At 48.6% G+C, this 25,813-nt stretch overlaps 1 protein-coding gene across 3 annotated transcripts in view; it reads right to left on the bottom strand.

Moving 5' to 3' along the window:
* The window catches only part of MVB12B (multivesicular body subunit 12B), a 207,379-nt gene that overhangs the window by 118,334 nt on the left and 63,232 nt on the right, over positions 1-25,813 (bottom strand). For all 3 annotated transcript variants that reach the window (XM_053908286.1, XM_053908285.1, XM_053908284.1), the window contains exons 4-6: positions 20,955-21,051; positions 13,274-13,403; positions 9,306-9,428 (exon numbers count right to left, since the gene is read on the bottom strand). In XM_053908286.1, coding sequence (XP_053764261.1) covers positions 9,306-9,428; positions 13,274-13,403; positions 20,955-21,051 — 350 coding nt within the window. The remainder of the gene's footprint in view (positions 1-9,305; positions 9,429-13,273; positions 13,404-20,954; positions 21,052-25,813) is intronic.

Below are 25,813 nucleotides of genomic sequence, written 5' to 3'. Positions count from 1 at the left end.
AACCCGACCCGAATAAAATTCAAGGGGACTTTTAAAAGTTACTGCAAGCAAGGGATTTTATTAAATATCCAAATTAATAATTGAAACCCTGCCTTGAAATAGAACAGCCCGGGGGTGGGGGTTGGGGTGGGTAAAATCACAGGAAATTTCGCTTAACGCCCATTTTTACTTTGTTTGGCGGCTAGATTTACACTGAAAGATCCAGGTGAAATATTCCATAGAGCTACCTGCAAATAGACTGTCAGCTTCCACTCTGATAAAAGGTAAAATATCCTCTTCTAAATGGTCTGGTTCACAAAACCGACCCTAAAGTGAACTGATAAATCTGTTCTGACACACGGAAAACTATTTTCATAATCCTGAAAAAGGCCTTTCTCCAAACCCTGGAGCTTTAAACCAACTGCACAAAGAGCCCCATGCACTTGCGAACCAGGCACAGGAGGAAATCATTTCACATTTACAGCCCTGCTTCCGGGACAACAAGAAGCACGCAGAACCATCATAACCACCAAGAAAAATAAGACACTCACAGAGTCACAAAAATTACAAAGATACCACATTTACAAGCAGCAAATACCTTGTCAAAATCTGATGTGGAAGAGTGAGAGCAAAGAAGGCCGGCTCAGAGGCAGGAGCTGTATTGACTAATAGTCAATTCTTCATTAAATAGAAGCTCTGACTTCCCAAGAAGCCATATTAAAAATTAATATCAAAAAGTGTATTGCTCAGCCTAAACCCATCATTCATATCCAACAATACCAAACTGCATTCTAATGAAATTTCCCCTTCAAAATTACTGACACCAAAGCGAAGTTTGATACTGTTGCAAGAGCAGTCACAGCTCGGTGACACCGGCACTTGAGAGATATTCAGAGAACCCTCCCCTGTAGGTCTCTTTCGCAGGGCTCTCGTCATCGCCAGAATAAATCAAACTGCTTGTAACCCTGCTTCATCGCGGGCTCGGGAGCCATTTGAGCTGTGACGCCAGGACCCTCTCGTGTATGGCGTCCACATGTTCTCCTCGGCCACCATCTATGGCACCAGCAGACTGGACCCCGGCCAACATCCGTGTGTCTCCCGAGAGGGTGTGAGTGCAGACTGCGAGGGCAGCTTCCGACCAGAGGAGCCCAGGAAGACAATGGGCTCCCCCAGCCCCACGTGCACACTCTGGGAAGCCCCCGGCTCCCAGCTGCTGGTCAGGGGCCTGGAAAGGCCGCACATGAAGACGGCTGGGACACCTGGCTGGCTGCTCCACAGCCAGTGACCCGGGCACAGGCAGCTCACCTGCTCGGGTCCAAATCCGAGCTCTGTGTGACCTTGGGAAAGGAATTTAACCTCCTGGGTCTCAGCTTCTTCATCTTGAAGTGGATACGAATAACAGTACCCTAATTCACAGAGCTGTTATTAGGATTAAATGAGTTCTTATTTGTAAAAGCACTTGCAAAGTGTTGGAGACCCAGCAAATGCAAAGGCAAGTCTGTACTGGCTGGCAGAATAAATGATAGGTGGAGAAGGATAATACAGGATACCTGGTCCTGTGTATCTAAACCAGCTCACTTTATACATTTAATACACATTCTGAGTGCTTACCATGTGCCAGGCACCTGGTGTTCAAAAGTCCCTGCCATTTGGGGGCCACACATTTTTCACTGACGCTTAACTGAATTGAGTTGACACGGCCAAAAGAACTTGCTGGATTTCCATACACGGTAGTACATTATCATCTGTATTTCTGTGTGACTAACCTTTTCCGAAGCTTTATGAGAGAAGGAAACAGGAGAATCCCTGTTATCAATAAGCCAGCAGATCTAGTCATAAGAGCAAACGTAAATATACGTAGCAATGACAGGGAAATGTGAAATGCCAAATTGTCTGGTGTGAGAAACGGGAGGAGGGGAAGGGGGAAAGCAGCCCGGGCCGGGCTTTCTAGAAGAGGCAAAGGCTACCCTAGGCCGGAAGGTGGACAGGACCAAGCCTCAGTATTCTGGAGTCTGGCCTGCCTCTTCCAGGAGGGCCTGGGGCAGGCACGAGGGGAGATACACAGCAATGGCCAGAGCAGAGATGGTTCTGGAATGAGGCTGAGATGGTTCTGGAATGAGGCTGATATGGTTCTGGAATGAGGCTGATATGCTCGGGAGTCAAGAGATTCACCTGGATTGATGCAAGATGATATGGGAGATAGGTCAGATAACAGGAAGCCAGTGAAAGTTCCAGAAAGAAAAAAGAACACGTGCAAGTCTAAAAACCTCAATGGGACAGCAGGCAACCCAGGACTTTGAAGTTCCAGGCAGAGAATATAAAAGGTGAGCAATTGACCTGAAGTAATACCTGAGCCCCAGGAAGCTCAGGGTCTAATCTCACTTTGATTTGGTGTTCGGGTCCTGCCCCTGTGGACGGCTCTCCTCCGAGATGCCCCGGCTGTTGGTTCTGTTGAACAGGGTGGGTGGAAGGTACCAGGAGCAGAGGAGAACTCAAATACACGGTGAATGCCCATGCTTGTGCTCTACGTGCGAGAAACATCTGCCTTAAGTCTTCATCTTCAAAGGGGTGACACGGCACGGAAGGATATGAAAATGTGTATCCCATCTTCACAGTTAAACCAACAAAAATGTGTGTGGTTTTCGTGTGAAGGAAAAGGAAGTCTAATGATCCCAAGTGAAGCCAGACCCACAGTTCTGCCTGGGCACCCCCTGCTGAGGTGCAAGGTTCTGAGGGCCCTGCTGGACCGGCCAGCCCCAAGCCCTCCTTCAGGGGGACCAAGCCAGGGTGCTCCCCCGGGGCTCATGTGCCCCCAGACGGTCCTGCTTCTGTGGAAGGGAGCTCGGAATCCAGGCCATACGGTTTACTATTATGGGGGAAGAAGAGAAACAACAGAATCCATCTTTGGTCTTGCCTTCTCATCTCACCTTGATGCAGGACACAGACAGCCCTTCTCATAAGTGAGGAACCTTAAAGAACAGCTTTCAACTCTGAAAACCCGTCCCGTCCCCTCCCCTCCCCTCAGCTGCGCCTCCCGCATCAAAGCTATAAACCAGGCAAGCCTGCTGGGCCTCCCGATAGGCAGGATCTCCAGTGCCGGTGGCAAACACCTCAACAGGGAAACTCGGCCTCCCTGATAGGTGCCAGCCTGGACCCCCCGTTCAAGTCCGGCAACAACAGGGCAGGTGACACATGTCATCTACAGCACAAAAACCATCTCATAACTGACCACCGACAGAGGCGGCCTGCGGAGTTTAAGCTGTCAGTTTCGACAACAGGATGCCAGCCCATGAGCCGAGGCTCCGTCCGGGTTGATCAACTGGCGGAGCTGATCCCACATCCCCAGGAAGGCGGGGTCAGGGAGGCCGGACAGAGTGTGGCGGCTCAGGGGCCTCTGACAACGGCTGTGATGGGGGGGGGGGGGGGGGGTTGGGCCTGGGCGTGCACGGCCTGAATTCCAGATCCTCGAAGTGCGATTTTCTCTCTCCTTTAGGAAGAGCCATTAACCTTTCCGATGACAGCCCTGGGATCGGAGTGACGGAACGATTTTTGAGGTCAGCAAGGATCTATGTTCTCAAAACCTGACATCGACAAGCAAAAGTTGTGACTGAATCCTGGTGTCCCTGAGAGGAAGACTAAACGCGTGTGACAGACCTTCTGCAATCAAAATGCCCCATTTCCCAGAGTATCTGTCACAGATTGATAACATCCACGCAAAAAGTTAAGTACAATTATGTCTGTCACTAAGAAACATACTTTGGAACCTGTGACTGACAACTCGCTGGGAGCTGACAAATCACCGGAAGATTACCGCAACAACTCAGGGCAGTGACACGCGCCTTATGAGGGAAGCTCAGCCCCGCCTGGCACCTGGGAGAGGCTCCCCAGAGGCCGCACCTCGCAGGCAAAGGCTGCAGGGCAGGACTCAACAGCTGGCAGAGGAGCGTGTGCTCTGCGGCTCCCTCTCCCAGGGGAGGGACAATGCCAGCGGAGGATCGTAGGACGTGCCCACGGCCTGAGGTGGCAGCTTGTCCTTCAGAAACACGACATGTTAGACTCGGGCCGGCGGGAAGGGCAGACAGGAGCTCCTGGAACCACACATTCCACCTTTCCCAGGACAGCCCAAGCCCGGTGTCCACATAAAGCTAGAAATTCTAGCACCTGGGAGTCCAGACTACTTATCTCAGACGAACTTGGAAAGGGACAAAATCCATGCCAAGGCCGGGACACAGACACCAGGTCAGCACTGCAGAGGGCCCTCTGTGCCCTCCATCCCAGGGAGGGTGCCACACGGCCCTCCACAGCTCTCCGAGCCTCCTCCCCAGACACCAGCCCTGGTGAGGGGAAGGGGACGACGGCCACAAATCAGACAATGAGGAAGCCCTAAAAGCCACACACACAGAGCAGACCACGGCGACAAACACCCACTGCTCTGCGCCCTCTCCACCTGCCACAGCTCCCTGGAGTCACCTCTGGCAAGGAGTCTGAATCTGAGGGTGGGGATGGGATATACTTTTTTTTTTTAATTTTTTTTTAACGTTTATTTATTTTTGAGACAGAGAGAGACAGAGCGTGAACAGGGGAGGGTCAGAGAGAGGGAGACACAGAATCTGAAACAGGCTCCAGGCTCTGAGCTATCAGCACAGAGCCCGACACGGGGCTCGAACTCATGGACCGTGAGATCATGACCCGAGCCGGAGTCGGCCGCTTAACCGACTGAGCCACCCAGGCGCCCCGGGATATACTTTTTAAATAAGGCTTATGAAGAACCCTGCAGGTCTGAAAAGCCTTGACTTTTTGTCTTCTGGGATTGCCCACGACCCATCCCCACCTGGAAACACTTCTCTGCCTTGTACCCACTGACCATTCAAACACCTGAAGCCAACTGCCAGGTCTCTACTCAGGTCAAAACAGCAGTTCCTCATACTCTAATTCGGTGCTCAATTTGGGTAACTTTCACAAGGAGGTGCGTGGCAATGGACGTGACCCTCCCAACGAACCCGACAGGTGTGAGACGCCACTTTCTGGGACACGCCCCACCGGGCACACCAGGCCGCATTCCACACGACCCCAGTTCGTGCCCAGCCTGGTCGCTGCACACAAATCGCTGCTAAGCCGGGTCTCCTCAGTTTGGTCCTTGTGCAACTGACTTTTTTAACCTGGGGAGGGGGGTGATATGCCGTCCGTTTTCACCCATCACCTTTCATCTCCTGGTTCCAGCAGGGTGTTCTAGCTGTAGAGGAGATGCAGAGCATTGATTCTGTCGTTCGGCACATCAGCACTCCCTAATGACTCTGTGTCGTCTGCAAATTTGATAAGCGTGCCTCTGATGTCTTTATCAAGCCACTGGTTCTACTGTTCAGCAAGCCAGGGGGCAGCGGTCCACCAGGGGCCCCCACCCGGGACAACACAGAACCGTTCATTTATCCACACTCTGGGGCCGCCGGTGCTCCATCAGTTGTGAACCCACCTGCCTCCCAGAGCTTTTCCAAACCTCGGAGCCGGGGGCAGCAGAACCACGTGTAAGAACCCGGCGTGAGAGGGAGCAGCGGGAGCTGCTCTGGTTGAAGCAGGAAGGCGCTTCCCCCTGCCCTAAGGCAGCGGCATGGAAGAGAACCAGAAAAGCCTGGATCCACAGACCGATCGTCTGCTTGTATGTATCAGGCGGACTCGCAGAGCCGTGGCCGCCTCGGAGGACGGATGGGGAGATGGGACTGTGTCTCAGCCCCAAGGCCGGACCACCCTGACCGGGGCGCATGGAATGGACAGGCCAAAGGTGGAGCCGCACAGATGCCCGGAGAGAACATGGGCTCCATGCTCCTGGAAGAGGAGGCAGGTCCTTCTTTGCCTGGAAGTGGTTGGCAAACGTGTGCAGCGATGTATGTGTGTGAGATAAAGGTTTCCTGAATGAGGAAAAAGAGCACTGCCAACACGCCTCATCCTGCCTTTTGCCGTGAACTTTACCAAACACTGTGTCCATTCACTGGATACAACCGAGGGGCTCCCTCGTCTCTGCGGGGGCCTGACCATTCCGAAAGGAAAAGACTATCATTCTCTGCAACAACAGGAAGGAAACAGGCAGGAAGTGCTTGCTCCCGGGGCCAGGAACTGCCTCTGGAAAGAGAGGGCAGTTCTGCCAGGACCATGAGGTCCTCAGGTGATGACCCATCAACTCTGGAAAAGTCCACCAACCGTTCCTTTGGTCTGAAATAAGCTGGGGATAACAGTGCTCCAAAAAGACGGCATGGGATTCTTTGAAACATGAGGGACAACATAAGAAATGGGAGGCAGAGCACACATTTTTAGCTTCTGAGGCAAAAGCCTGAGCTCAAGCAGGCAACAGGGTCTTTACCGGCCCCTCCCTCGGTCCCTTCCAGTCCCCTCAGCGAGATTTGCTGGGAAAACCGGCCTGCTGCCCCTTGCTCGGACCGGCCTGCTGGTCCTCCCGGCCACCTCCAGATCTGGTCAGTAGAGGGAGCTGCACCACCGCGCACTCTCTCTAGCCTGGCTTTGCCACCTGATCCCTGTGTCCACACAAAGACCGCACTTGGAAGTATTTCTTAAGCTTGGGCTAGTATCAGAAAAGGGCCCAAGAAGTGCTCAGGGACTCAGGAGTTGTCAGGGGCAGGAGGTGGGGGTGGGGTGGGTGGGACTGCAGCACAGGGTCCTAGGCTGTGAGAGAAGCATTTCTTGCAAAACTGAGTACATGCCTAGATCTGTGCAGAGCGCTAGAGATAACAGATCCTGGACATGGTTCCTGCCCTCAAGGAGTTCACAACATGACCACAACCCAAAGTGAAGGCATGATGACCAAGAAGAAGCATTCAGAGAGAAAAGCCCAGCCCAGGCCCAGCCCCAGGGCATTCAGGGAAGGCTTCCTGGCAGAGGAAGCATTTGAGCGGACATCTAAAGCAGGGGAGCAGGGGAATCTAAGACACACCTGTTGCACACAGGCTTCCACATGAGCAAAGGCATAGAAGCCTGAAAAAGGAAGGGAAGACAAGAGTACTATTTTAGCTTAAAGTTTGAAGCTTCGGGATGGGAGAGAGTTCACAGGAGCTGGATTTGGAGGCCTTCACCCCATGGGCCCCATGCAGACCCCGACATGGGAAAACGAGGATCGCCCACAGAGATAAAGCTATCACATTCCTCTGCTGGAGACATGACAGACCCGAAGCCTCCAGGAAAATACTCATCGTTTCATAAATCTTCAGTGGACATTTTGAGTGAATCATCAGCATTTCATTTTTTAAAAGTCAAAGGTACTAGTTAGGGAAACAATACAAAAAGCAAAGACGCCAAAACCGCCCCCGTGCATTAGGAGGCTCCCAGAGACGTGCATGCCACCTAGGAAGTGCTGCCCAGTGCCGGAGGAGAGCTTGGGACAGACGGTGGCTTTTACTGGGAAGCATTAATGTAACATTCGATTATCCTACTGCACAGTGGCAGACTTAACTCAGTCATAGGACAATACATTTTATATGGACTATTCTGACATCTGCTTCATTTGGCAAGTAAAACAAAACTGAGCCAAATTCCTTGGAGCCATTGCAAACCACAACAAGAGTTTCTGTATAAAATATACAAGCCTTGTGAACCCTTCGTTCTGATACAAAGAATCTCCAATTCTACCTGGTCCCCCGTGGCCAGTGTTCCCGGGCCCTCTTGCTTCCATCGCTGGTGACCGTGCTCTCTGGCTGACTGGCAAGCTTCTGTGGGGGGAGCTCTTCGTGCTTTAACTGAGCGAACCAGTGCTCTTTATCCAACAAAAAGTTAGAGCCTGCCCGGAGGTGCTGCCCATATCTAGCCCCTTCCAGACCCCGTGATGTCAATAGGTAGCAGCTGTGACTACTCCCGGGCTATGGGTTTCAGCTGACCTGAGCACAGGTGATGGGCCTGGGCTGTCCCCCAGTGCAGCTGACAGTGACCACAGCCATGCAGGTGCCCTGGGCACTGAGAAAGCGCTGAACTGAACTGAGCTGTGCTGGCCTGGTACTCCTAAACCAGAGACATCCACTGTTCGGTGTACAACTCTGGGAAGCTCACTGGCTATTCCTGTCTTTTCATGCCAGAGGGAGGCTGAAAACTACTTGCAAAGTTTCAGGCGATTCCGGGTGGTCAAGTTTAAGTATCGCTCAGGGTTTGTGAAACTGTCATGAGGAAAGACCAGATTGGCTTTATGGGGGATGTCCCGAGAGACAGAGTCCTGTGAGCTGCTGGCCCACACCAGTGGTGTTCTGCCAAGGTCGGGGCGGGCGCTCAGCTAGAGGAGCAGCGCGCGGAGAACCGGTGGCTACACCAGGCTCTCCTCTGCACCTCCTGGAGAGCAGGGTGTGGTCCGTGGGGCCCAGGAGGAGCCCCACAATCTGTTCCCGACAGACGCTGTTCATCTCTATTCACCCATGTGGAAGCTCTTAGATTCCTCATTTGTGCTACATCAATCCCCAAACAGCACTGCCTCGCCAATTCTTACTTGTTTTATTTATTTTTGTAATCCCTTTCTCAAATTTAATCCCTCACGGCTGTTTGTTCCTTGCCCTCAAATAATTCACCACTAGTAAAGCAGAGGGGTTTTTTGTTTGTTTGTTTGTTTTTATTGAACTATGGTTGACTTACAACGTTCTATTAGTTTCAGGTGCACAGCACACGAAATTGACAATTCTCTGCGTTAGGCAATCCTCACCACGGTAAGTTTAAGGGCTGAGAGGGAAGAGTTTTTATTTGACAGGATTCTTTTCACCATCTACTTTTTGCTGAAAGCGTAGAGACCATTACTACGTCTATTACAACTGAAATCAGGTACAGAGTGACCAGTTTGCTCACCTAAGCTTCTCTGCAGGATTACTGAAACCAGCATGCCCTGAAAACCTTCTCACTGTTCTCTCATACCCAAACTACCCATTTCTTAGTTTGTGGCTCACTGGGAAAAGAAATGATACGAAAATGAACAAAATTACTTACCAACCCTCAAATGAGTTGTTGGCCGAGGCAGAGAAGGAATTCTACCTTCTTACGGCCAGTGTTCCCAACCACGTGGCTATAAATCACGCGTTTGTGTGCAGGTATGAGCTCTTTAGAATAGCAAGCCAATTTAAAGTTGCATATTCTGCTATTTTAGGAGCCTGCAGAATACGTACAAAACAGAATACAGAATGGCCTTTACATTCGTGTAATGCAAACATTTCTAATTGGGTTTTTAAAAATCTCCTCTAACGGTTTATTGCTTCTGCAGTTTTCAGCACACACTAAGTGGAGCTGTTCTGAGACCCGAGACCACGAGACCGTAACGCGCGTAACAGCATAGGATACCATTGACAGGGCCTCACCTGGGAAGGTTGGGGGCCGGGGTGGAAGCAGCAGATGACTGGGAAGGCGTTGTGGGTTGAGATGAGTCATGATTCCTGGGGACTTTGCCCATTCGATACCAGATCCCCATGCTGTTCAGTTCCCTTTAGGAGAAAAGAGAAATCTTCATGGTGTGGTTTAGCACAAAGCATTTACCTGAGGAACAAAGTGAACCGATTCATTGAAAAGAATCATAGCCTCAAATACCGGGGAGTCCACTCTTGCCCACAATGATCACTTATGTCACCTCCCTTTGTGCTCCAGATGTCGCAGTTCAGAGCCTAATGTGAAGTCAACTGTCCCAACAAGGCAGGTTTCTCTGACATGCCATCGTTAGCCACCCCGGAGCTGCTTCCCGGTTATACTACGGACATTTTCCTTAGTTCTCAGTCTTCAAAATTCTTTTCATTTTGCCATTTCACTGTAGGTAATTATGTAATGATCCACTTGAAGTCCTTTACCTGGTTAGCATGAGACAGATGGGGCAACAATGGATGAATGGATGCGTGTGCCTGGCTTTTTAACAACGGCGGGGCGGGGGGGCGGGGGGGGGGGGGGGGGGTTGTGGAATTAGCCCCACCCTGCTCAAGGACACATCCCAACTTCTGGATAAAGCTCCGACTGCCTGGATGTCACCAGCGGTTGGCCTCCTTCTCGAGGTCAGTTTGGGAGATCTCTTCAAGCCACAAAGCCTGAGGCATGTGCCCCACAGACCACCACAACCAAGAGTGGTCGCAAAAGGGCTTGACAAATGCCACATCAGGTTTCTTGTTCCGTGATCTGCACACCCACTGCAGTCCACCCCCACAACACCCAGTTAGGAGTGGTTATGAGACTGGTTCGGTCTTTGGAGCCAGAATGGGATTATTTTAGCCACATCCAATTTACAACTCAGCTGCCCCATAGAACTGCATCTCGTCAAACCATGAGGACAGACTTCTGCAGTGGATACTTCTAGCACCTCCTCACCACACTATAGGAACTCTTCTAAACCACAAACAGGTCTTATTAGATGGATGATTCCCATCAGCTATGCTGATTTCATCACATCTTGGCAATGGCCTTGGAGGAGCTGTTGTCAGGCTGAGGTGTGTTTCCCCCAGCCGACAACCTCAAACTCTTGCAAAGTAATATATGTGCTCATTTTTAAGAACAAGGGGACTCAGAGTTCTAGACACTGTTCTCCTTCTTTCCTTAACAATAACACTGGGGGCACCTGGCTGGCTCAATTGGTGCAGCATGTGACTCTTGTCTTGATCTTGGGGTTGTAAGTTCAAGCCCCACGTTGAGTACAGAGATTACATAAAAATAAATATTTTAAAAAACAACGTGGGAATTGTCATCTTATGGAAAAGAATTTTTGCTCCAAGATGATACCAAATATGCTAATTTAGCAATCTTTTCAAAATGATATAAAAGAAAGAAGACTCTAGTTTTGATTATCAAGATACATATGATAACAATCTATTCTTTAGAATTATTTAAACTGGTTAAAAATGGAGTCTTTTAAAGTACTATAGCTTGTAATTTAAAATACACATAGTAACTGAAATTAGACTTTAAAAGTTCATTATTGGGGCATCTGGCTGGCTCAGTCGGTTGAGCATCTGACTTCGGTTTGGGTCATGATCTCACGGTTCGTGGGTTCAAGCCCCCACGTGGGGCTCTGTGCTGACAGCTCAGAGCCTGGAGTCTGATTCGGATTCTGTGTCTCCCACCCTCCCCCACTCGTGCTCTCAGAAATGAATAAATATTAAAAAAAAAAAGTTCATTATTAAATGACTTTTTATTTGTATGTAAATAGCTGCTCTTAAAATACCTAAAGTATGGTCATTCTCTTAACTATTTCCTCCTCCTGTAATCCTGTTTATATAATTAGTTTAAACCATGTTGCAAAACAGGACTTTTCAGTGTGTAGGAAGAGGATGATCATAGAATCCTTCTTAGGGACCACAAAGTCCTGAATCAGGGCATTCAGATTCCACAGCCGAGAGTATAATTGTGCACCAAGATGAAAATCAGGTGTTCCTGAGACACTTGCTCCCCAGGTGCTCCATGCAAACACCACATTCCCAGCCACTGCCCATGGGATTGCTCCGCGGAGAAAGGCTTGGCTTGTAGAGTGAAGACCTGGGCTCAAGCGAACAAGAAGCAAAACAGAGCACAACCCGGATATAGAGGTCACTGCAAAAGCCAAGTAGGAGAGTGCACCCATGGGGGCCCAGGGGAAGGGCATGGTACCTGTGAAGTTGGACAGGGAGAGAGGCCCGTGGCCGGGGGCACCAAAAATGATCTATGGGACTCAGTGGTTGGAGAGACCTGAATTTCACTTGACTGAATATAATGAACACCTGTCATCTTTTGGGCATCCAGCATCCATTCGTCCCTCTTTCTGACTCTTTGCTTTCCCTCCATATCTGGGGGGCAGCTGTCTCCTCAGTTGTAGCCCCTGGGTTCCAACAGAGCCAATCCTGCCTCCGGTTCAGGCCTGGTTTCTCAGAGAATGACATTTTCCAGGGAGCAGTGATGAGTTCAGGGTGCACATGACCCCAGTGAGATCAATCAGGACCTCTGAGACTGAATTCTAGAACTTGTTTGAATGATCAAGAACACAGACTTGCTCTCTGCCTCAGAATTTGAACCTGGAGGATGAGTAGGCGGAGCTCCCACACCACCATGAGTCCACTGGGGAAGAGCCTGTGGAAGAGAGGTATCTACCCCAAGGAATCTGGGAAAGGAGGTAAACATGGCAGAAACCAGGTCCTAGGGATGTCCTCTGAGCACCTACTTCCAGCCACACCTGAAGCCATCCTGCCCTCTGATCTCTGCTGTTACATTGGCCAACGAATTCTTCCTTTTGCTTAAGCCAGCCTGGGTTGGGTTTCTTGTCACTTACAATCTAGAGCCCAGAGTGAAATCCTGAGATTCTTTGTACTTAGTATTTATAAAACAGCTACAGAGCTGGGCCCACGTCTGGTACTGAGGTACCGGGTGAATAGGACACAGTGGGTCAAGCCCTCAGCAGTCCTCTGCTTATCAGGGAGGATGAGCATCAGACTAAAGAACTGCACAAGGAATTATCATGTAGTCATGCAATATTCATGTTTCTTCTCGACTCTAAACCCTCCGATGGCTCTCCATTGCTCTTGGAATAAAATCCAAACTTCCGCCACGATTGTGCGAGGTCCTGCTAACCGCCCACTCTAAACCCCGGCTCATCCTCGCTTGCCCGTGCCGGCCACACTGGGCTGCTTTCTGCTCCTGAACATGCCACACCCATTCCCACCTTTACACTCGCTCTTCTCCTGGGCCTAGAAGGCTCTGCCTTCAAGTCTCTGCAGAGCTGCTTTCTTCTTGACATTTACATCTCTGTCAAATGTCACCCTCCTGACACCCTCGCTGAAGTAGCCTCCGTTCATTGCTGTTTCATTTTCGCCATTAACTGAAATGGTCTAGTTTATTTCTTGTTTGCTGCTTGTCTCCCCTTTTAGAAGACCAGCTCCATGAGAGCAGATCTTTGCTTGCTCCCCCAGCACCACAGCCGGGGTCTTTGGCCCTGAGGGACAAAACGGGTGCTCCTTAAACTCTGGTGGGGCGAATACACAATGTAGAGGGTTGAGGCCAAGTGGTCAAAAAGGAGCGAATATCTGGGCTTTCAGGCATGTGGAAAGGCCCCCGAGAAGCCTGAAGGACGAACACACAGGAAGACAAGGGAAGGAAAGTCCCTTAGATGAAGCAGGCAGTGTGAGCAGAGGCACAGAGAGGTCAAGGGCTCTGCGTCTGGACTGGCAGCAGCGTAAGCAGGAAGGGCAGCAATGAGAGCTCAGGCTAGAGAGGCAGGTGGCCGAGAGCCCCGTGGGTCACACACCGTCTCAGGACCTGAGCCCTGGGAGTGACCTGAGCACTCCTGGCAGAGAGAAGAGAGGAGATCAGCGTTCCTGAGACTTACCCAATAAACGTGTACTGAGGGGGGGCCTGCTTCGTCCGGCCCATGATCCGAATGTCACAAATCGCAGCTTCAGTTGAATCCCGTGGGATAAATTTAATGCACAGCCTCTTTTTTCTAAAAGCCACTTCCTCTGAAGAAAAGGACAAGAAAAGGTATGAGTCTACCAGAGACGCCAACATCTCTATTCTGAACGCCGTGTCTCCTGTCACGCTCCCTTCTTGGCAGCAAAAGCGACCGGTCATCCCAGCCACTGGGCTGCGCCCCTCTTGCCCTCCACAGGCTGGGACTGCAGGGTGGGCACCAGGAGCCCTGCCCTGCATTCGGGACCTGACCCCAGACACCCCTGCCAGGAAGGGCTTCCCGGGGTGCACACACCTCTCCAAGGAGAAGCAGCTTGGAATAAACCCGTGGAGCTGGCTTCACAGCCACATAACTGCCACAACCATCATCTGCTCACTGCTCAAGCCATCAGGCACATACCCACGGACACCCTGAGTATTAATGCTTTTTGCCACCGGGGCTTTTCTTCTTTCTTTTTACTATGGAAAATTTCAAACATTCCCCAAAGTAGGGAGAACAACAGAATGAATGAATCCACCTGTTCTCATCATCCAGTTTCAACACTGTCAACAATGGACAAGCTGCTGTCACCTCTTTCTTTCCCCCATTCCCTGGTAGTTTTGCTGGAGGATTTAAAATGAATCCCCACCCCGTGTCATATCGCCCATCAATATCTTAGTAGGCATCCAAAGCAAACGATCAGTTTTCATATGACCCGCGTGCCATTATCACGGCTAACAAAACGAACAATGACTCCTAACTATCACGAACGGACAGTCTATATTTAAGTTTTCTCTATTATTCTCAAAAAATATCATTTAACTATTGCTTTCCCTGGATCAAGATCCAAACAATGTCTATGCACCAGCTCTGGTTGTTAAGACTCTTACGTTCCTTTTATTCTGTAACAACCTCTCCACCCTCTCCTCTTCCTCAGGGCACTGATAAGTTGGGAAGACTGGGTCATTCTCCTGTATTTCCTGTAAGGTGGCAGTGAGAGTGGAAGGCTTGATTAGATTCAGGTTAGATTTTGTTTGTTTGTTTGGTTGTTTTTTTAGGTAGGAATGCTTCACAAGTGGTGCATATATGTCCAACAGTGTCCTATCATGAGGTATGGCATCCGGCTGTGCCACCCTGGGTTCCCATGGAGTTGGCCCGGAACTTGGGTTATAAAGTCCCCAACAACCTTTCTTCGAGCAGTGTTTTCATCCACTGAGGACTGTTACCTAGATCCATAATCTCATTAAAGTTTTCAAAATGACCGTTTTCTAATTCTGGGATTCCTTCTGCATTTATTAGCTGGAATTCTTCTACATAAAAAATAACTTTTCTTTGTCAACTACTTGGTCTCCCTGAAAAAGGCGTGGTACAGGAAAGGAAAGAAAAACACATGATTCTTTGCTCTTACCTATTAAATCTTAGAGCAATGAGTTGGTGATGTAGCAACCTCCAGTGGTGACCAACCAGGTGTTTTTTGGTTTGTTCATTTGTGGGTTTTATTCTTTTAAGTTTTATTTATTTATTTTGAGAGAGATAGAGAGAGCCAGCTGGGGAGGGGCAGAGAGACAGGGAGAGAGAGAATCTCAAGCAGGCTCTGTGCTGTCAGCACACAGCCTGACTCGGGGCTCAAAGTCATGAACCATGAGATCATGACCTGAGCTGGAACCAAGAGCTGGATGCTTAACCGACTAGGCTACCCAGGCACCCCCATTTGTGGTTTTAAAAAAGAATTTCAATCCATTGCAGCCACTCAATACATGAGTCTGATGTATCTGGGTTGAAGTCCCAATTCCGCCATCAGCTCTATGATCTTAGGCGAGTGACTTAATTTCTCTGAGCCTGGGTTTCATTATCTGCAAAAGGGAGTTAATGGAACCCCACCCCAAAGGGACACTGGGTGGATGAAATGTGATACCACATCATATGCTTCACTTAGCCCAGTGCCTGGCACATAGTAAGTGCTCGATAAAGCACAGCCATGAATGTTCTTATCGTCATTATTACCAGTAAACCTCTAGCACACAATTTATGTCAGTGTTTGGCCTTGACTTTCAGGACCTTTCAGTTCTGGGGCAGAAAGTACGCACTTTCAAATCAGACAACAGAACGGGGAGGGAAGGGCAGTCCCGCTGCTGGTCTTGGCTTGACCGAGGGGGGATCGCCATCAGTGGTGGTGCCTTGTAGACTTGGGAGTGGGGAGGGGAGGAAACTCAGGAACTTGGTGGGTTCTTTTCCCGGGGAAGGGAACTGAGGGCTAGATCCTATCTATGAGCTAGGAGTAGTAACGTCCTCAATCCAGACCCCAGACATTGTACCTCACAAGGCAGGGACGGTTATCCCGGGCGGGAAAACACCCGTAGCGACCCTGCCCCTTCAGAAACTATTAGCCGGTAAGATGGGACCTTTGAATGCGTGAAGAAGGTGAGACCTTTCCTCCAATAAACGAAAAGGCCGGTATATTACTTGCCTTTGCCACCCTGCTCTTTGCTCCATTCCTCCATCTACAGCAACTCGGGGTAAGAGACGGAGCCACTAATTACACACGCTTAAACAGGCCTGATTCTAAGTAAACACATTATACAGAGTCAATGGAAATGTGTTCAGTCATGCTAATGAACACAGAGGAAGGATACAGCACTTTACTAAAACAAACAGTCTTCCAGTTTTTAAGTACTGTGTGGATAGCAACAAACTATTTTAAATTCATTACAAGAGTCTCATATCTTTTTTCTGTTTTTTGGCTGACTTCATAAAATCGGGGCCTCAAAGGCGCTGCAAACTGCACAGAGCTGACCACAGGTCTTTCCGGTCGGTCTGGGCTCACCTGGCCCCTGGGAAGAGGCTCTAGGAAACGACATCTAACCCGAAATGAAGAGGCTACCCTAAGCCCACCCCCTCTCCGTGTGTGGTAAGACACTTGTTGGTGATGCGAGGACCTGCCCTCAGGATGTCCACGGGCAGCCAAGTGACAGACCCCCAGTCACGGGGAAGAGGCTTCCCACCCAGATCACGGGGGCTGCACCGCAGCCAGACCACAGGCCCAGACAGGACGCGGCCCTGGGCCTCCTCACTTAACTGGTTCAACAAATCAGGAGGAAAATGCAGAATGGGAAATCCCTCGTGGCTCTCCAGGGTATCGATATAAAGACATCACAAGTCAATTAGTTGTCAAAAACGAACACCAAGGCAAATTTTGAAACTAAGAAAAACACGGGGGAAAAGTGGGAAATGAATACAAGTCCACAAGGCAATTTTAGTTCCTAAACAGACGAGTCACATAAGAATAAGCAAAAGCAGCAAGCGAACACGTGTGAAAATGTTCAGGTCTTGCTAATAAATGATGACGAGAAAATTAAATAAAATTAGAATAGTAAAACTGAATAAAAATTTAAAGCCTACGCCGACAGGCCTCTGGAAAACAGGAACAAGCCTGTATCATTAGTGGCGCCGTGAACTGGTATTTCTGGAAGTTAATTTGGCAACAGAGAGCACTAAAGCTTATCTTTATGAAGCCCATCCTCCGAGCAAGGTGCTGTGTATGGTAGGTGCCTTAGGTGATTCGACGATGAATTAAACATGAATCTCACCCTCAGAGAAAAAGGTTAGTAGCAAAGACGCGCAAAAGACATAGACGGGGCTAAAATGCAAGCTAAAAACATTATGAGGTATCTAATATTCCCCCCTCCGTTTTACAGATGAGGAAACTGAGGCCCAGAAGGGTGAAGTCATGTGCTTGGGGTGCTAAAGCCATAAGTGGCAGAGCCAGACCCTGTATGAGTGAGTCTGACCCCGGAGCCCACGTGCTTCCCCCACGCCAAGCCGCAGCGTGTCCTGACAGAGAACAGGGGGCCACTGAGAGGCAAACCCGATCGCTTCCTTTGGCTTCCGACCGCTGCACCGCAGTGCTTACGTTGCTCCCTCCCTCCACTAAACGTGTGCTGTGCCGGCTGTGATGAAAAGGGGAAAGGAGGCAGCTGGCCCCTGCTCTCTGACGGATGACAGTTCCGTCTGGTTACGTTGTGACGCAAGACCTTGTTTTCAGGGCCAGGTCACCCACCAGACGGAGCTCCTGGAGGGAGGGGCCAGTATCTTAGTCAGTCACCTTCTCTCGCAAAGCCTGTGGTGCCTACGGAGGCGTTCATCAATCTCCGCTGACCGTGGAGGAGAGCGAACTTACTGGAAACTGGTACCTCGGGGTCAGAGACGGTTTCACGCAGGGGGCAGAATTAAAGCTCGCCCTTGAAAGATAAGGGGTGTGGACGCTCAGAATTGAGGGAAAGGGCATTTCAGACAAGGAAAACAACACAGCAAATAAGTAGAGTCAGGAAGGAAACAGGAGTGAAGAGTGTACAGTGAGCACCTCAGTGTGGGTCAAGTATAGAGTGCTTGAAGAGAAGGAAAATGTTTGTAGAAGAAGGCTGGAGCAGACCAGAGCGGACCTAAGACCCTGCAGCCTCAAGTACTCGGAAACTCATCACAAGAAAATCATTCAAAATCTTACCCATACCCAAACTGATCTATAGATTCAACACCACTCCTATCAAAACCTAGCTAGCTTCTTTGCAGACACGGACTAATCCTAAAATTCATGGAACTTCAAAGGACCCAGCATAGCCAAAATAATCCTGAAAAAGAAGAATGAAGTTGGGAGACTCATACTTCCTGGTTGCAAAACTTGCCACAAAGCTACGGTAATCAAGACTGTGTGCTATTGGCATGAGGAAAGACATACAGATCAATGGAAGAGAACTCAAGAGTCCGGAAACAAACTCACATTTATGGTCAAATGATCTTCAACAAGGATGCTGAGACAAGTCAGCGGGGGCAAGAATAGTCTTTTCAACACATTGTGCTAGAACATGACATCCACATGTGAAAGAATAAAGTTAGACCCCTATCTCACACCATACACAGAAGTTAACTCAAAATAGATCAAAGGCATAAATGTAAGAGCTGAAACAATAAACCCTCAGAAAAAAACACGGGCATAAATCTTGGTAATCTTGAGTTAAGCAATGCTTTCTTAGGTATGACACCAAAAACATAAGCAACAAAGGAAAAAAGTAAATGAACCGAGCTCCGTCAAAATAAAAAGCTTGTGCATTTCAAAGGATGTCAAGAAAGTGAAAAGAAAACCCAAAGAAAGAAAATTTTGCAAACCATATAACTGATAAAGGACTTGTATCTGGAATATCTGAAAATATTCTTACAACTCAACAATAAAAAGACAACCCAATTTAAAATGCCAAAGGATCAGAAGAGACATTTCTCCAGAGAAGATATACAAATGGCCAGCAAGCGCGTGAAAAGCTGTTCAATACCGTTAACCATCAGGAAATGGAAATCAAAACCACATGGAGAGACCATTCCACACCCACCAAGATGGCCAGAATGATAATAACAAGTGCTGGTGAAGATGTGGAGAAACTGGAACCCTTAAACACTGTTGGTGGGAATGCAAAATCGTGCTGCTCCCCTGGGTCCTCAAAAAGTTAAATACAGAGTTACCATATGACGCTGGAAATCCCACTCCTAGGTATGCACCCAAGAGCAAGAAAAACATAGTCCACACCACACAACAACTTGTAATGAATGCCCACAGCAGCATCAATCCTAATAGCCAAAAGTGCAAATGTCCACCAACTGAATGGATAAGCAAAATGTGGGACCTTTGGATAACGAGATATTATCCGGCAATAAAAAGGCATAAAGTACTGACACACGCTACAACGTGGACCTTGAAAAGGTTATGCTTAGTGAAAAAAGTCAATCACAAAAGACCACATGTTGGCGGATCCCGTTTACATGAAATGTCCAGAATAGGCAAGTCTGTACAGAAAGTAGGTTAGTGGTTGCCCAGGGCTGGGAAGGGGTGGCAAGGTGAGGGCTGGAGAGAAATGGAGAGTGACTGCTAATGAGTAGAGGGTTCTCTTGATGATGAAATGTTTCCAAATTAATTGTGGTAATAGTTGCACAACTCTGTGACTATCCTAAAAACCACTGAAATGGATACGTCAAACGGGTGAATTATATGGTAGGTGAATTATATCTCAATAGAACCGTTACCAGAAAACCCTGATGCATAAATATATGAAACCCTTCTGTAAAAGGCACTTAACCACATGCTGTTACAGGGCGGCTCTGTGGCTAACAGTATGGCTGGAGTCTGACTTGTGTGTGTCTTCCAGTTACCCCCCACTTGAATCTTGGATAAGTTCTTCAAACCCTCAGTAGTTCCTGTGCCTCATTTTTCTCATATGCGATGGGTTTAATAATGCTCATCTCTAAATAGGGGTCTTTTGAAGATTCAGTGAAGTCAGGAACCATTTATCACAGGGGTTAGCATCTGTTAGGTTACAACATGTCCGCTCTCGTGATTATTAGCTAATACGTATATAACAAGTAAAAACAAAATGGCCAAAAGTGAGAGGACGATTAAGAAAATAAAAATATGCTGTACAATGGGATATCCTTGTTTCATTAAAATAATCGCCACGGGTGGCGGGGTGGGGGGGTGCCTGGGTGGCTCAGATGTGGGTTGAGCGGCTGACTCTCGATTTCGGCTCAGATCGTGATCCCAGGATTGAGCCCCGTGGCGGGCTCCACACTGAGTGTGGAGCCTGCTTAAGATTCTCTCTCTCCCTCCCTTCCTCTCTCACTCTCTCTGTCCTTCTGCCACTCTCCCCCGCTATGTGCTCTCTCTCTACAATAAAGAAATTAAAAAAAAAAAATGGCTATGTGGCGTCTGTGTAGATATGCAAAGTCTGGTCTATATGAAATGCGAGCAAGAAAACAGCAAAAAAATTGTGGGCCCAAAATGGGACTAACTATGGAAAAATAAAGCATGTATGACAAAGAATGAGATCCAGAATTTCATAAGTGAATCATATGTAATAAAGAAAGGATTCTTTGTTTTCCATTTGCTGCTTCGCTGTTGGGGACATCCTAAAGTTGGGATCAGTAGTTAAAAATAAAACAAGTTAAGTTGTATCAAAATGGGGAGGCTCAAATATCCAGAGGTTTTCCAGCATGATTTAATAACTGACGTGCCTGACAAGAACCTCAAAGCACTCCAGGATCCTGAAGAAGCTTCTATTTGGTCGGGGACGCGCTTCTGCTCGCTGCGGCTCAGGGGTCAGAGTATTTGCTCACACTTGAACCCCGTGTCCTCTAGCGCAGGCTTTCTGGTTCCGACTTTTCTCGTGTGCTCCAAGAGCCAAAAATAAGGACATTATTGCACCTGTGTTCCCTGGGCGTCTTTGATTTTTTTCCTGATGCTTCTGGGTCTTGCGCCAAGGTTGGCTTCCGTTAACGCCAGAGGATGGACTAACCACGAACCACGAGCAGTTTCACCGTTGTGTTCCTGAGGGGGCCGATTCAGCAGGGAGCCCGTTGTAAGAGAAAAGGACATTCTGCTCATTTACACGCTGCTCCCCAGAACACCACAAACTCCTCGGAGAACCAAGTCAGACACGCATCAGAAGCAGCAGGGTTTATTCACGGGCATGCAGCAAGGCCTCCTAAAATGTTCCCAAAGAAAAATGCCCATGCAAAACCTCTAAAAATACACCTGCAGGAAGAAAAGTCCCGTTGTAATGAGTGGTGCTAAAGGGAGACTCACGTGTGTCCACCGTCTCCTGAATCGGGATGAAGCCCACAGGCAGAGTGTCCTTGATGTCAATGAGCTTCATATCCACTAACACGTTCCCTAAATGACTCTTGGGAAGAAAGAAAAGAGATACAGACTATTAATCTGAACACCCCTGTGGTGGGTTTGCCATTTTGGCTTCGAGATGCATATTTAACACAATGACTGGTGCAGCTTTACGACAGCAGGTTAATTAGAGTAGGTGCCACTTAATGTTCCCCAGCGGTTACACGGGGACGCGTGTGGCCCCCGGGAAGGAGTTTCATCTGCGGCACCTCAAAGCCACTCACTCAGCCACGGCTTTGGTTAGTTGGCTAGACAGCAACCCGGGAGACGCTCGACACATAACCCAGCAGAGGGCAGCTGTGCTCACGCGTCCTGGGACCAGGCTGCCACTCAGCCTGGAGCCTCAGCTCTCGGGGGGGCCAGCGGGTTTTAGAAAGAGCACGTTCCCGGGGCAGTCACCACAGCAGGAGAGAGCTGCATCGGAGCCTAACGGAGAACCAGTCACACTCCTGCGCGATGGCCGGTCTGCATATTGACACGTTTTGGCTGCTAGATGTATTCCGTAAAATCCCAAGAATCATAAACTGATACCGAGTGAAAAGCCCTGCTGCCTCAGTATTACACATCTCCTAAAATGACATGCCCAAGGGCCTCTTAAAGTTTCTGTTCAGTGGCAGTACATGGTGGTCCACAGTGCGCAGTTTCCGGAACCAGTGCAAAAATACCTCCTGCAGACAGCACATCCCATTCTGGAACTGCAAGAGGGGGCCGTCTGCAAACATACTGGTGCCTGCAGCCCACACTTCGGGTGGAAACGCTCAGTGCCAACAAGACCTCAGAAAACCAGTCAGGGGATTCTTACCATCTAAACTCTACGCTACGTTCTCTCTTGGTCACTCTCTATTTTCCCTCGTATCAATTTGTCATGGCATCTTTGTGAGGTTAGTCGTTTAACGTCTGTCTCACCACTGGGGTTCAAGAACCACGAGGACCCAAACCATCTGTCATTACTCTAAACCGAAGCTTAGCACGGTTCTTGGCACACAGCAGGTGCTCAACAATAATCTGAACAATTTAACGTTTGGGGGGCACATTTCAACGGAGTGGGCCAGAGTCAGCAACGAGATTGGATCTGCTTGGATGACAAATCAAAACTGTATCAGCGGGGCGCCTGGGTGGCTCAGTCGGTTAAGCGGCCGACTTAGGCTCAGGTCATGATCTCGCGGTCCGTGAGTTCGAGCCCCGCGTCGGGCTCTGTGCTGACAGCTCAGAGCCTGGAGCCTGTTTCCGATTCTGTGTCTCCCTCTCTCTGACCCTCCCCCGTTCATGCTCTGTCTCTCTCTGTCTCAAAAATAAATAAACGTTAAAAAAAATTTAAAAAAAACTATCAGCAAAAACAAAAGTAACAATAAAAATAAACATAAAAATGAAAGTATATTTGATAAACCCATCGTACCCCAAAAGTGCACAAATGAAATACTTTCTCCAGATTTAATTATGAAGGTCGGCATGTCAAGTGCAAACTGTGACCAGTGCTTTCATGGCCCTGTTGTCGCAAAACCGTTTCTTTCTCCCTGAACGATCGTGTTTGAGGACTATTTTATATTATTACATTTCAGGTAGCTGGGTCTCAGGGAAACAATGCCCAGTGCAGTGCAGCAAGTGGAAAGGGGAGCCTTACTAATGCAGAATAAATCTCTGACCGTGTAGAAAAGGTTTGAACCGTTAACCTAACTCGAAAACATCAGCTGCTTTCAGAATTGCCTGATCTAATCTATCATAATTTTTTTTCCCCTGGCAGTTGCTTTTCCGTGTCATCACTGCTTTCTGCATTGAGAAATTAACAACTGGCTGTGTTTTCCTGCCCCGTAGATGGATGGGCATTCATCAATATCCTTCTCAAATGTCTTCTACTTGACAAGTTGGGTTTCACAGAAGTCAACTGCAAACCACTTAGCGACCTCACCCTCCACACTCTACAAATGTCCCTGATCATAAAACCAGAACATCAGTGGTGTGGCCATTAAAAAAAGCATCAAAAACCCTCCCATGCATACAAAACGGGAGGCTGCACTGTCAAAGCTGCCCGCAGCCCAAGTGTGGTCCCTCCGTGCACGGGGCTGCTGCTGTACTGGGTTTAATACAGTAGGTCTGCGACACCATTAATTTTGCTTGTTCCTCTCCCCTCCCCCATCCCGTGCTCTCTTTCATTTCCTCCTCATAAATATGAAGAACGTATTCCCAATCCTTGTTGAGCAAATGATTCATGCCAAAAGCCCAATATGCACTGACTCAGGGTATTTATATTGTCTCTGGTAGCCAGTATTTGCTAGTATACTGTAATTATTTTTGACAACCTTGCATTTAAGGTAGCCACAGATAACCAACTTAATATTCAAATGTTCATAAATCCTTCTGTTTAATATCCTCCCTACCTAATCTATGTACATTATTATTACAGGTAATGCAGAAAGTACAGGGCATGAAAAGTGCAATTAATCTCGATCCTTCCCCAGGAAGCAATGTCACTCCAAAGCCAGGTTTCTGTATTAATAGCGTTATTGGGGGAAAGGAATTTAGGTTCCAAAGGAGTGTCCCAAAACTCCTACATTGGGAGTCTCGAGCCGCCTAATTAAGAATCTGTCCAGTCTTGAGATCCCACATCCCTCCTCTACAGTTGTAAAAAATGACACTATGCAAAGTCCTGGTGGTGACAGCACAACCAGGACAGACTGGCTGTATGGGATTAAAACACGCCCCACTCCTCCTGTGCTCCTGAGCTGGCAAGTGGGTCCCTGCCAACCCCCCCTCGTCTGGATCCCTTTGGATCTCACTCCCGGACTCAGTCATTCTTCCTCGGAAAAGAAAATGCACCGATTTCCTATACTCCTTCAGAGGGGAAGCGAGATTTCTCCCCCAGCCCTTTGCTAACACCCTACCCCCCCACGCCTGGCCCTCCTGGAGTGAGGCCTGCAAGGCAGGCACTCAGTAAGATCTCTTTGATGTTCAACAAAGGCTGATAAACTCGATGCATCTTCTATAATATGTAATACACTTACCCGGGACACCCAAAATTAACAAGCGTTGGTGACTTCTGTCATTTTTTGACTTGTCACCATCCCCAGCTCCAAGGGATCCAGGACTCTTCTGGCCTAGACTACAACACCCCCCAGCCTTCAGGGCAAATGCAAAAACAAACAAAGAATCAAACAAAATAACTCTAGAAATCAAAAACTATCAAAGACATCGTAGCTGTCCTCTGAGGCTACGGTTTGGAGCTGCAGCCTCTTCGGTCAGGAGAAGAGGCTGAGCAGAGATCAGTGATGAGCCGAGAGACCAGGCCACAGTGAGTTGTTCAACTCCTCGGGGAGTTCGTCCATCCCGCCCTAAGTGGCAGTGAATGAGCTGACCTGCGGAAAGTGGCAGCCAGCAGACAGGACGGAGGTGACAAAAGCTAGAAATATCAATCATTTCAAAAGCGGGTTTAGGTCAACTTCAGGGACAAAGGGGGCGGGAGAGTGTACCGAGTGTGGACACAGATGCAGGGAGGAGGAATGGGGCCACGCACCCCTAACTGCACGAGCCCACGTCCGTCCGGAAAGGCAACCCAGCCTCCAGTGTCTCCCAGGGCGGCACCCAGGGACCTGCTCAGACTCCTTACAGCCTTAGCTGCCATCTTCCCACATGCATGAGAAGGACTTCAGTGTTTAGTGCCGGGACTGTCCCTGCCCCATTAGGAACTCTGTCCTTTACAACCAGCATATGTTATTCTCGTAATTAGGGGGAAAAAATTAAAGCAATGACTTCTGCCGCACTCCTGGATACATGAGGAAATGATTTTCCTAACAAAGACTTATCAATAAATAACAGGACGGCCGGTGGGAGAGTGTGCAAGCCACAGAACCACGTGACTGTCTACGTCCAGACATCACTGAGGGACACCCGAGGACCCAGGGATGGGACCACAGGCCGTGTGGTATGTGATGGGGAGAAAGACCGACTGTTCCCCTTTCCCACTTCTGAATGAGGATGTTTGAAAAAAATCGTTTTTCTTTCTAAACGATGAGCTTCTGTTACTGTTACAATAAAATTTATAAAAATAAATTAATAACCCCCCATTTTTTTTTTTTTGCGTTAGAAAGAGACAATGACATCTAGGCCAAAAATACAATGTCACCCCTGAAAATCAAAGTCTGACAGCTCCCCGTTTGGGGCGAGGGAAGACAGGTGACCTTAGATAAGCACAGAAACTCTCTGATCTCGGGAAAGGAGCTAATACTCGCAGAGACTGTCTGAGGATGGAAAAGGTTTATTTGCAGTGCCTCTAAGAGGCCTCACTCAGAGTAGCTCTGGGTAGATACGAAAGCTACTTCCCTTTTTTCTAAGCCACTCATTAAAACACTCTATTGGAAGAGCCTGAATGGATAGCTTTAAAGTTTCCTAATTTACGGGCCCAAGAATTAAGAACACCACACCGAAAGACATCTCCACACGTGGTAGACACCTACCTGCAGACACAGTGACATGTCAAACGTCACAGAGACTCAGGGAGAAAGTCATTTGGGAAACGAGGCCGTGTCTGGGAGAAGAGGTGATCATGGAGTGTCCTTCCAGCCATGCTTCCGTTTATCGGCCGGCTTTAAATCCAGCTGCACTAGCAAACTCTCACGTCCACACTACCCTGTGATTTGTGACTTACGGGAAAGGTAGGCAAATGATGGCTGGGGGAGAAATTTCCTGGTTCCCTTTTGAGAACACATTTTAATGGAGTTCACGGTACACCTGGGTACGTGACTAATAATACCGTTAATAAATGAAACACAGCG

The sequence above is a fragment of the Panthera pardus genome, unplaced genomic scaffold (genome assembly GCF_024362965.1).
Source record: "Panthera pardus isolate Hobbes unplaced genomic scaffold, ASM2436296v1 HiC_scaffold_20, whole genome shotgun sequence".
Lineage (NCBI taxonomy): Eukaryota > Metazoa > Chordata > Mammalia > Carnivora > Felidae > Panthera > Panthera pardus.
This window is presented reverse-complemented; position numbering and strand designations above follow the sequence as displayed.